The sequence below is a fragment of the Moschus berezovskii genome, chromosome 6, assembly GCF_049115385.1.
Source record: "Moschus berezovskii isolate FMDL1 chromosome 6, NW_MosBer_1.0, whole genome shotgun sequence".
Taxonomy (NCBI): domain Eukaryota; kingdom Metazoa; phylum Chordata; class Mammalia; order Artiodactyla; family Moschidae; genus Moschus; species Moschus berezovskii.
Genome location: NC_142465.1, coordinates 14,054,705 through 14,066,206, shown reverse-complemented (window position 1 = coordinate 14,066,206; position 11,502 = coordinate 14,054,705). Strand labels below are relative to the sequence as shown.

General features: G+C 42.5%; 1 protein-coding gene across 1 annotated transcript; it reads right to left on the bottom strand.

Moving 5' to 3' along the window:
• Positions 1 to 598: 598 nt before the first annotated feature.
• MYF5 (myogenic factor 5) lies at positions 599 to 4,875 on the bottom strand. The gene is made up of 3 exons (XM_055395768.2): positions 4,210 to 4,875; positions 3,203 to 3,278; positions 599 to 2,800 (listed from the first exon to the last, which is right to left on the bottom strand). The coding sequence occupies exons 1-3, from the start codon at positions 4,708 to 4,710 to the stop codon at positions 2,610 to 2,612; spliced, it is 768 nt and encodes a 255-aa protein (XP_055251743.1). The 5' UTR covers positions 4,711 to 4,875; the 3' UTR covers positions 599 to 2,609.
• Positions 4,876 to 11,502: the final 6,627 nt, after the last annotated feature.

The window sequence follows — 11,502 nt, the reverse complement described above, 5'->3', positions numbered from 1 at the left end:
TCTGCTCTTCTCCCCTACTTTGTTGGAGAAGGGAAGATTTTTCTGGGTCTGGGTTACTGTAACCAACTCCCAAAGGCCCTTGTCAAAAAGTATATATGACTGGATATGATGTGTGTTGAGATGAGCTGTTTACTGAGGAGATACCAGTCTTCACTGTTAGTCCACTGGAAATGAGATTAATTAAGCAAAGCTATCCGGAGAAGGCAATGGCACCCCACTCCAGTACTCTTGCCTGGAAAATCCCATGGATGGAGGAGCCTGGTAGGCTGCAGTCCATGGGGTCGCGAAGAGTCGGACACGACTCAGTGACTTCACTTTCACTTTCCACTTTCATGCATTGGAGAAGGAAATGGCAACCCACCCCAGTGTTCTTGCCTGGAGAATCCCAGGGATGAGGGAGCCTGGTGGGCTGCCGTCTATGGGGTCGCACAGAGTCGGACACGACTGAAGTGACTTAGCAGCAGCAGCAAGCAAAGCTATCATGGAAAGTTTTGTCTTTAATCATTGATCACCATCTGTATTGAATCCAGAGCACTGAAAAACTAAATACTTTGAGGCATTATTATATTAACTGAGAATATCAAATACATTTGCAAGCAACTGGGGTTTGGTAGTAAAATTAATTTTTATTCACTTGAATTAAAAATTACATAAATTCTCTGCTTACTTTTATTAAATGCAACAGAATATGGTCATGTGTTTTAAAATTGAACTTTTAAAAAAACTGTCTTTAGATAGTTCCTTTTTTTCTAGTTCTACTAGGAACAACAAACTTCCAATTTCTTCATAGAAGTAGGAGACACTGTCTAACAAAAGTGAATCACTAAAACTGAAGTTGAAATCATATGTGAATCTTTATAATGCCCTCTTGAATTCTTTCCACTTCAAATCCTCACACTATCAAATCATGGATAAAGAAAGACTTATCTGTGTGCTAAAAGTCAGCATCCCATATCAGGGCATGCTGCTAACAGAGTGACAGTGGCTACAGTATTTTTTGAACCCATCCTGTCTTCTCTCCTTTTCTTTATGGAATAATGTCTATTCTTTTTACTCTGGTGACTGGACAAGCAGGAGAAAAATCATATCAAAAATAAGGGCAAACCTTTCTGAGAACAGTACAACTGCCAAACTCCAGCAGAGCTCATATGCTTTGGCTGATGAGTACATGTAACTGCAAACCCTTAGAAATTTTGAACCGATGAGAGGAGAAGACAGTTATCTTTATTTGCTTTCTATGAACAACCAACTCAGATGCTTCAATGATATTTCCTTTTTATCTCTCTCAAAGGTAATAACCTTGTGAGAATCATTCCAATGATTGACTACCTAATTTTCCATTTAATTGTTGTATTTTCATCTCAATTCATTTCTAAAGGAGATTTTTAAGTGATGAACAAAAAGGTACATGTCCATCATGCACACACAACACAGAATCATAAAATATAATTAGTAAAATAAAAAAGGCTGTGAAAAGGAAGAAGGTACTTAGAGTCTGCTTCACTTTACTATACATTGTGTAGATTTTCTTATGCCAGCACTTTAGTGATAGGAAAAAACAGCTCAATACCTTTAAATATTTTATTGACATTATATATTAATGTATCAAGATATTTTCAGGCAAATAGATATGTATCACCTGAACTCAAGACTTCTAATGTACTGTAGATATTATAATGATGTAATGTTGTTCATTCTTTTTGTTTAAAAATCTGTTATTGTCTGAATAACTTCTACCTTTGCTCCAGGTACACACTTTATATGGTACGACATTAAAATAAAAGAAAAATTTTAGTTAGCAGGCACCTTTGAGATATGCTTGAAGTAGAAATGTGGTATTTTCATCTGTGGCACCAACAGGACCCAAACAGTCCATGAGATGCTGTCCAGATTCATCCACAAACCCTACTGTTTCCGTACTTTCAGCCCCACCTTAAAGATACCATATCAATGACTGCCAATTCCATTAGGCGGTTCTTTTAACAAAATCATAAACCAAAATATTTCCTCACTTAAACAATTTTATTTATGGTGGAGTTTCCAAAAATCTCTTATATCTTGAAATCATCCACAAAGTACTATTTTGTGCTTAGACTAAAATTGTATTTCTTATAAGAAAATGTTAAAATATATACCATTAGGCAGTATTGTTGTATTTTATTTAACACAATATAAATCAAAGGATTAAAGAGAAAAGCAAAACAGTTAAATATATTTAAAACTCCCTATAACTGATTTACATCTATTCTAATGTTTTAAAGAAAAAAAAAAAGCACTAAACATCAGAGGTAATATTTTGATAAGCAATATTTATAAAAAATATAAGTTAAGCATTGCAACAAACTACCTTTGATGAACTGCCCCTATTAAAAATAATATATTTGGAACTATATATCTAAAGCAAAGATGAAGGAAAAGAAGAAAAAAAGAAAGTATAAATTGCAATAGTGACTTTTTAAATACACTTTCTTATAAAGAGGCAAGATAATATTTACAAATTTACAACAGAAAAGAAATGTTTATTTACAGGTTGTCTTGCTTTGGGATTTTTGGTGCCTCCTTCCTCCTGTGTAATAGGCCCTCTGGCAGAACTGATCTAGATTTTTAGTTCATAGCACATGATAGATGAGCCTGGAACTAGAGGCCCCTGGAGTTGCAGGCTGAGAATCGGTGCTGGCAACTGGGGAGAGAGAGGCTGGATCCTGGAGAGACAATCCAGGTTGCTCTGAGTTGGTGATCCGATCCACTATGCTGGATAAGCAATCCAAGCTGGATAAGGAGCTTTTATCCGTGGCATATACTAAGGACACAAGGAGAAAACCATTAAAACAAACAAAATCCTTGCTTATGCTGCCGCTTAAACTGCAGGTCAGCTCCTTCAAAACCCAAAGGTCAGGTGGTCACAGGAAGTCTGATGTAGAAATTTGCAGCAAATACCTAGCAATTCATGGAGATGAAGTTGGGGAGTGGAGAAGCACCCATGTAATATTTTAAGCAAAAGCTTATATCTGTGTGCATCTGCATGGCTGTGTCTGTTAGGAGGATTTTGAGCAGATGTGTGTGTGTTTTGCCCTGCCAAAACTCCCATAAACACCATTCTGTTCTCTTCCCAGTACTGCATGGAAGAACAGACTCTACTTTGATAGGCTGAATTCTGAAGTTGAACTGGTCTTTAAACTCCTCTGAAGTCATTGGTTCTTACCATTTGGTACATCAGGACAGTAGACGCTGTCAAAACTGCTGCTCTTTCTGGACCAGATAGGGCTGTTACATTCAGGCTATAATAAAAGACACAGAAGAAGGCGTTTGTTTTCAGGTCTTGGTGAAAGGTGCTCTGATCTCAGGTGAGGCAGTGCTTGCCCACCAGCTCCATAAACTGACCACTCTCAATCACCTTTAAGGAAATGGCAACCCACTCCAGTACTCTTGCCTGGGAAATCCCATGGGCGGAGGAGCCTGGTAGGCTGCAGCCCATGGGGTCGCACAGAGTCGGACAAGACTGAAGCGACTTAGCAGCAGCAGCAGCAGTCTCACCAAATCGCGAGGGCATTGAGGTCAATCTCTGTGCTTGGGAGAAGAGGAGAGAGGCAGCAGAAAGAAGAGGGTGGAATTCAGCAGCAGTGTACTCTGGGTTAACCATGCAAAATGGATTGGAGTAGAAGGAAGCCACACTAATTCAGAGAGAGAACACTTTCCCAAGGCAGAAACACATTAAAACCTGGCAGCATTGGAGCAAACGCCCTCTGAAAAGAATGCATGAACATCTTTCAGCCAGGCCTCGGCAGAGTAGGGGCTGGGGTCATGCGGGCATTTCTTTCTGTTTCTCCCTTAAGTTACAAACCGTGGGACAGTGGAGGCCTCAGACAGTTGCCTTTAGATGTTAGTGTATGTCAAGGTCCACTGGTAGTATATACTGGAAATAAACTGAGTAATGGAGAAAACATCTGATCATTCACAGCCAGCTATCTCAAGTGACAACTGCTCCTTCAGTGTACACCTAGAGTAGGTAGGAAGTCAAGACAAAATCCTGTTCAACAGCTGTCTGTGTGCCAGCGTCTGTCCAAATGTGGCGGGCCCCACCCCACCCCCCAATACCCAACTATCCACCAATAACCACTGAATATCTGGTTGCTACACCTGGTCTAAATGAGGTGTAAGGATTTTTGTCAAAGTTGGGAAGGTCCTAGCAGGTAGAGAGCCATCTCTTACCATGCCATCGGAGCAACTGGAGGTGGGGCTGGTGGGCTCAGAGCAGCTCTGCCCCGGCAGGCCATAGTAGTTCTCCACCTGTTCCCTTAGCAGCTCCTGCAGGCTCTCAATGTAGCGGATGGCATTCCTGAGGATCTCCACCTTGGGCAGCCTCTGGTTAGGGTTGGTCGTGGTGCACCGCTTGAGCGTGTCGAAAGCCTGGTTGACCTTCTTCAGGCGTCTCCGCTCGCGCATGGTGGCCGCCTTCCGCCGATCCATAGTGGTGGACTTCCTCTTGCATGCTTTGCAGGCCCACATGAGGCAGTGGCCGGCCTGGTGGTGGCCCGTGGGTGCTCGCACGTGCTCGTCCTCGTCTGAGCCTTGCAGGTCTGCCTTGTGAGCCCCGAAAGCAGCCACTCGCGGCTCAAACTCGTCCCCGAACTCGCCTTCTGGGGATGGGATGCAGGAGCCGTTGTAGAAGTACTCAGAGGGCGAGAACTGGCAGCCGTCCATCATGTCCATCGTCTGCAGAGAGGCAGGGGGTGGGCCTGGACAGCAGCGAGATAGATAGGGGAGAAACCGGAGCCTGGCGCCGCTGAGGGCAGGGAAATCCCGGGCCGAGCTCCCAGGTCGGTGTCTTTGGTAATTAACAAGGGCAGACGCCTGGCGGCCTGGGTCTGCCGCGCTGGGGCTGGGGCTCTTTATATATTCTTGGGGGAGGGAGGCCGGCCCCTGTGGCCCCGCACTATTAGCATATCCCACCGCAACCCCCTCCAGGGCTGTCTGGGCAAACCTCCGCCTTTTCTCTAGAGACGGTTTGCTGTTTACTGCCCCTTTGACGCTAATGGTTTCACTGCGTTCCTGCTGGGGCGGAGGTGATGGCTCCCCAATTCGTTTACTTGCACTCTTTAGATTACCTAAACCAAGGGACACTTAGAGGGTGTCACAGACAAAAGGGGGGAAGGAAACCCGACTTCGTACAGTTGCTCTCACATTTAAAAAGGTAATCGGTAAATAGAGCTCCCCGTTTCAGTTGACACCAAAAGCGGACTCGCCTTCCCAATCCGAGACAGGAGGCATCAACTTTTTCAGGTAGTTCTCTTTTTCGTGAACTTTAGTTGTCTCAGGAATTTTTTCAGCCAGTAGGCCAAATAAACAGTTGGTAAAAACTTGAAGTGGCACTTTGAATAATGAAGTGGCTCTAGATTTTTTTTTTAATCTGTTTTGTTTCTCATCAGATTGCCATTATGTAGGCTCTGTGTTATTGGGGGTAACCTGGGAGGTTCCTTTTCTCCAAAAACAGCTCGCTCTGAGTTTTCTCTCTGCTTATCTGAAGGGCATGGGCACAGGAGGGCCAGGTGACCAGGAACACACCTGGCTTCCTCTCTTTCCCGCTTCAGCGCCTGTTTGCTGAGCGCGTCCTCCTGTGATGGACCTGAGCAGGCGGAAGATCCACCCTGACTGCGTCTCTAAGATTTGTGTTCTAAGAAACCGGGTTTTTTAGATGATGAACTCCTTCCCAGGGGCTCGTCTCCCTTCTCCCTCTTTCTGCCCCGCCCTGTCATTTCGACAGTCTAAACAGCCAAGCTGGGCTTTCGGGGTCGCTAATTTTCTGCTTTCAGGCAAACTAACACCGTTACAGATGCGTCCCAGCTGCCGGCAGGGCAATCTTTCTTGGCTCGTGTAAAATTTCCAACTCCTTCGACAGGAGTAACTTCACACACGTTGGCGACAAAAGCCTTACAGAAAAGCAATCACAGCAGGGTCTTTGAAACTTCGTGGCTAGAAGGCAGGAGGGGAGGGCTTCCATTTAAGTGACAATGAACCTATTAATCAGCTTTTGTCAATCCTCCACCCTAACTTAACTCACTATCAAAATCACTTGCGGTAGGGGGTGTGGAGAGGATAGTTTTTACATATGGGAAAAAACTGTTACTTCAAGGTCTACACAAATAGACTTGAATATTCTGAGGTTTTGGACCAGGCTTGTGGACTCATTAAAAGAAGCGAGTCACAGTCTTGATCTTGGGTCACAGTCCAGTAAACTGTTATGACTCCGAATTAACAGGGGCTGAGGAGGCCTTCTTTTCTATTACGTTTTTCTAAAATTTTTTCCCAAAAGCAACCCTGGCAGGCAGATTCCCCCATCTTCAGGGGCCAAAGAAGTATTAACTTTCTCAGAGTGAAATCTGCTCTCCAAAGCGAAGGCCCCAAAAATCAGGGGTAGGAGAATGTCAGTCACCGAAGTTTGCTACAAACGTGCCTGCCGCTGTCTCCTTTCCCAAGTTCTTTCTCCAAGACAAAGACACTACCTCCACCACCACCATCACCAACTACCCCTTGAAAATCTGGCTCCTTTTCATACCAATGGACAGCTTAGTTGGGCAGTGGGAATTCATCTGCAGCTTATTTTTAGAACTGTTAACAAGTAGATGCCTTTGAAATGAATAGGTACCCAGGGCTACACCAGATAAAAGAATTGAGTTCCTAAAGGACCCATCCAGGGGAGTGGAAACATTCCAAAGCGTGCACGTTGCCACCTCAGAAGCACAGCAGTGGGTAGATATTCTCATCCAGAAATTCTCAGCCAGGCACCACAGGTTCTGGTCAGCAGCGACAGTAGCACTTTCTTTGACTGTCACACACTGGCCAAAGCTAATACAGACCTGTGTGCAAATTGAAGATTCGAGCACAAATAAATTTGCTCCTTCAAGTTGAAGTGGAAGATAGAAGTTATGCTTCTGGCTTGCCTTTCAGGTGATTTCTTTCCACAAGGCACCTAACGTGCTTTGTCCCCAAAGTTGTTAAGCATGGGATATTTGTAAGCAAACAATTATGAAGTTTTCTCTTGGGAAGCACTGTTCCCAGCACTTGCTATGTATGCACTCAGTTATGACTTCCAACAATTCTGTGGCACCTGTAACTGGATCCATTATTAAAACAAGGTAGCCAAGCTCAGGGAGTAAGTCATTTGCCCCAGGTCACACAGAATTGGAAAGTAGGCATCGCTTCTGGAGGGCTTGAGCTCCTAGAGGTGAATTCCATTTGTTTCCTTCTCCAATCAGTTTGGGCTCCGTGCGCGCCCTTAGCGCTCCAGAGCTGACACTCGCAAACGCAGGTCCCGGGAGCTTTCCCTCGGCTCCAGGCCTGAGAAGACACTGTCACTCAGGAGGCCCTGTCAGGAACCAGAGGTTAAGGCTGTCTTTGGTAAGGTGATCTCAAAACAAATTTACCAGAGTGCCGCGGGCCAGTGGAACTAAAGAAGCCGAGAAAACACAAGCGCCCGCCGGCTTAATGGAACTTGCTGGGGGGGAAACAGGGTCCAGGGTTGAGGACCCTTGGGACCTAAGCGCTGAAAAGAGGATCTCAGAGCACCAAAGTTAAAAACCGAGACAGAACTTTGAGACCTCTGTCAGGGGCTAGAGGAGAAAGCGATCAAAAAATGGGAAGCAGGCTACAAAGAAGGTAGGAAGCTAATGCGTTCAGAGATGCCTGGGCCCCCCAAATCAGGAGATAACTCCCCTGTTCTTTTCCCAGGAGAGACCATGGGAGGGAAAAATGGGAAACTGAGTGAGACAGAGAAAAACAGTTTTTTGTTTTTTTTTTTTTGAGGGGGGAAAATTGAACAGAGAAGTATTAAAAAAAAGTTAAAATTTACTTTTTAAAAAAGGTCTTTTCCATTTCTCTTCTACTCAAGAGAAGAGGGTGGCCTCTTCTTAAAATCAGACCATATTGGCTTTTGTTTCTCATAGAAAAGAATGAAAATACAAAATACAATCTGTTTTACCCTATTTCTCCAGGGACGTGGATGTCTTCCATGTTCCACCACTGACTGTGCTAGGAAAATATCACAGTAGCAGAAGATGAGAGGAAAAGTCAGACCAGCTGGGTCATATAAATAAATGCTCACCAAGATTCTGATGAAGCAGATATAATGGTTTTTATTTTTTTGTGTTATTTTGCATTCTGAGGCAAAATAAACATGTACTTAATTTTCTTACAATTTAGACTTATGAGCAGGTTTTAATTTCAGAGACCTTTAAGTAATCATCAACTTTTTTTTTTTTTGAGAGCCTATTTTAGTTTGAACATTATGGCAACAATCCTAGTGTTGATGGACAGACCACACCAGCAAAATGATGCTCAAAGCTTCCTTTTCTAGTAAAAGTTGCCCACCCTAGGAATTCTGCATGATTGAAAATTCTCTGTGTTTCTCTCAGCAGGAGAAATTAAATATACATGGGAAGATAAGTTCATTTCAATTCACTTCTGCCCCTACCTGAGACCCTTATCAGCTCCTGGATAATGGAAGTTGTTCTTGAAATTTTGCTTATTATATTTGACATAACAATGTGCCGAACAATTTCAAACCACTGTTAGTTCTGGGAACCAGGCACACCTAAGTAAACACATTAGTACCTGCCAAAGCTGCTGGAAGAATTTGTGGAGAAGACAGCTGAGGAAGACATTGGCCTCTGCCTAGTTCGAAGACTCCCAGGAGAGATCAAAGGCCTAAGTAAGGACTTTAAGCAGCCTTGAGAGTAGAGAAAGTAGGCAGTCGTTGCAGCATTATCTTTGTTCCAGCACATGGCATAGGCATTCCATCTCACAGGCTGACTCTGAACTAGGCTTACAAAAATTTGCTTTTTCAGAATGAAACCTCTAGGAAGGAGGGTCATCTTTTGTAACACTGCTGACTCTAAGGGAGTGGCTGGAGGAGTCTGTTGGAGGATTGCCTTGATGGCCTGGCTCTTTAAGGAAATGCCATGTTATTGCTAATTTACAAATGCATCATATTTGGAGATGAGACATTCAAAGTTTAAACTAAAATTTTTTTAAAATATTTTTTCCAGATAAGGTGTTGTAGAAGGAAAGCTTTGAGATGAATAAAAGGTATAAAATATTACTAAGAGAAAAGCACAGATGGGCAAATTCTAAATTTGAATTTAAATGTCTTAATAAGGGTGAAGGTCACTAGAGCAACCCAAGACTTCTCTACCAATCTCAAGAGGAGTTGGGATCACAGATTTTTAGCATCATACCTCCACCCCAAAATCATATGAAAGAGCCTGAAAAAAAAAAAAAAGAGTCCTTTAGACAAAGGGTATTTCCACTATGTTCAGGCTTGAAATTCAATGATCCAGGTGTGATGATTAAAGTTAGTTTAAGAAAGCTAACATTTGATGTTCTACAGATTATTTCTTTGGTAACATATAGGAGAAAATCACTTGTTATTTTATACTTAATAACCTCTGAAATGAGGCTCAGTTTAAATCTCAAATTGCTTATCTTTACCAAGTTATTAACATCTTGATTTTCTGTTTCCACAGCCCTGTTTGTTTTGGCTTTGGCCTTAGTCAAGATTACCATCATTAATATAAAATAAAAACATTTTAATTGCAAACACACCAAGGATTCATTGGGAAGCCTACAATGTCAGTTGTAGCAGTGGAGGTCACATGAAGTCTTTGGGAAATATTTGCTCTATTTAATGAAGAGACTTTCTATGGGCAAACTTATTCCAAACAATTTCTCAGGTTACTCAACTAAGAAAGATAAAGAGGATTTGGTTTGCAAAGACCAAATAAAATCTATCAGCAATAAAGTCCATGAATTGATAAAAAACATTCTGCTGCTGAACAGCTTATAACACAAATCTTATTATAAATATATGTGCGATTATAAAGTTAAATGAGTTTACCTGTTCAGTTATGATATCTTATTTCAGTTGTGGCATGAATCTGATTTTCTAAAATACAGAGGTGTGTGTATGTGTGCATGAATATATATATATATTCCATATATACATATATTAGGAAATCACTGTTGATTCTCAGAAAAAATCATAGATACATAAAAAGCATGATTAAGGGATATACATACAATCAAGACATTTTCATTCACATGTGTTCAGGTTAGATAATTTGCAATGCTTGACCACATACATTTTAATTAAATGACTTCTCTAATTTGGAGTTTACTAGCTAATCACCCTCGAGAAAGAGCTTTTGAAAAACAGTTGTCAAATTCAGTCAAATTATCCTACAGACCATAAATGTACCTTCTCCTTTCTCACGGCTTCTCTTTCATGATACATAAACGATTAAGGGAGGAAGTTTGAGGCCATTGTTGTTGACTGGCTCAAAATTCTGGCTCTATACTTAACAAAAGGAAGAACCTCTCTCTGCCCCCAAATATCCTTTTCTCATAATAAGAAATAACAGGGGGACTTCTCTCACAGATCTTTGTAGGATTATATGAATTAATAGGTAAAGTGTTAGGAATGGCTCATTTATCTGGCTGTTGGTCTTATTGTTATTAATACTATCCCAGCCAGAGCCTGAAAAGAAGTTAGACAACCAAATCTGAAGGAACTGTGAATTTTAGTGGAAGAAAGCTTCTCGATGGTAAATCTAGTTACTAATGAAAAATAAAAACAGCTAAAATTTAATGTTTGTTTTGTGTCCCATTTTGGTTAAAGACTTCACAGTGAACCTTCACAACCCCAGGAATTATATAAAGAGGAAACAGGACAAAGAGAGGAGCCGCGACGATTCAATCCAGTCATCAGCCCACAGACATTCAGCAGTTTGCCTCCACTCACCCACCCTCCCACTTGCTGCTCTCACACTTTTGAGAGGGATCATGTGTCCAGATCAGTTTCCTTTATGTAGCTTTCTACATTTTAAAAGTATTTTAGGAGAAACTGGAATTATTCATGCGCCCAGAAATTTGCGTAACTTATACTCAGGCAGAGGCCTTTTGAAATGCTAAAAGGGCAAGATACTGCTTCCTGCCTGCAGGGGGCGCGGTCTGTGGCGGCATGGGGACTTGTGTGGTGGGCGTCAAGGTCCAGGCTGGGGCATTGGGTAGCAAGGTTGGGCTAGGCAATGCTGAGTTCAATTTGATTTTTCACATTTTTGAACTGGGCAATAGCTGTGGAGAAAAAGCGGAAAGGAAGCAGTTGACTCGCTGGAAAAGACTCTGATGCTGGGAAGGATTGGGGGCGGGAGGAGACGGGGACGACAGAGAATGAGATGGCTGGATGGATGGACATGAGTTTGAGTGAACTCCGGGAGTTGGTGATGGACAGGGAGGCCTGGCGTGCTGTAGTTCATGGGGTCGCAAAGAGTCGGACACGACTGAGCGACTGAACTGAACTGAATTGAACTGAACTGAACTGAAGGGAGGAGGGGGAGGGAGTGAAAGTGCCATCTACAGAATGAGAGGGAGAAGTAGCAATTCCAAAGCAATGACTTGCCCTTCTCCTAGGCTTTGCTTCCCACTGCGATTCTTGGTGGTCGTTTCTTCCTG

What these genes read in the sequence shown, in the direction of transcription:
- MYF5 (XM_055395768.2), bottom strand. Translation starts at nt 4,710, where the DNA reads ATGGACATGATGGACGGCTGCCAGTTCTCGCCCTCTGAGTACTTCTAC. An exon ending in CCAGTTGCTCCGATGGCATG is followed by an intron (nt 3,279 to 4,209) that starts GTAAGAGATGGC and finishes CTTTTATTATAG; the next exon opens with CCTGAATGTAACAGCCCTAT. An exon ending in CTGTCCTGATGTACCAAATG is followed by an intron (nt 2,801 to 3,202) that starts GTAAGAACCAAT and finishes TTGTGTCCTTAG; the next exon opens with TATATGCCACGGATAAAAGC.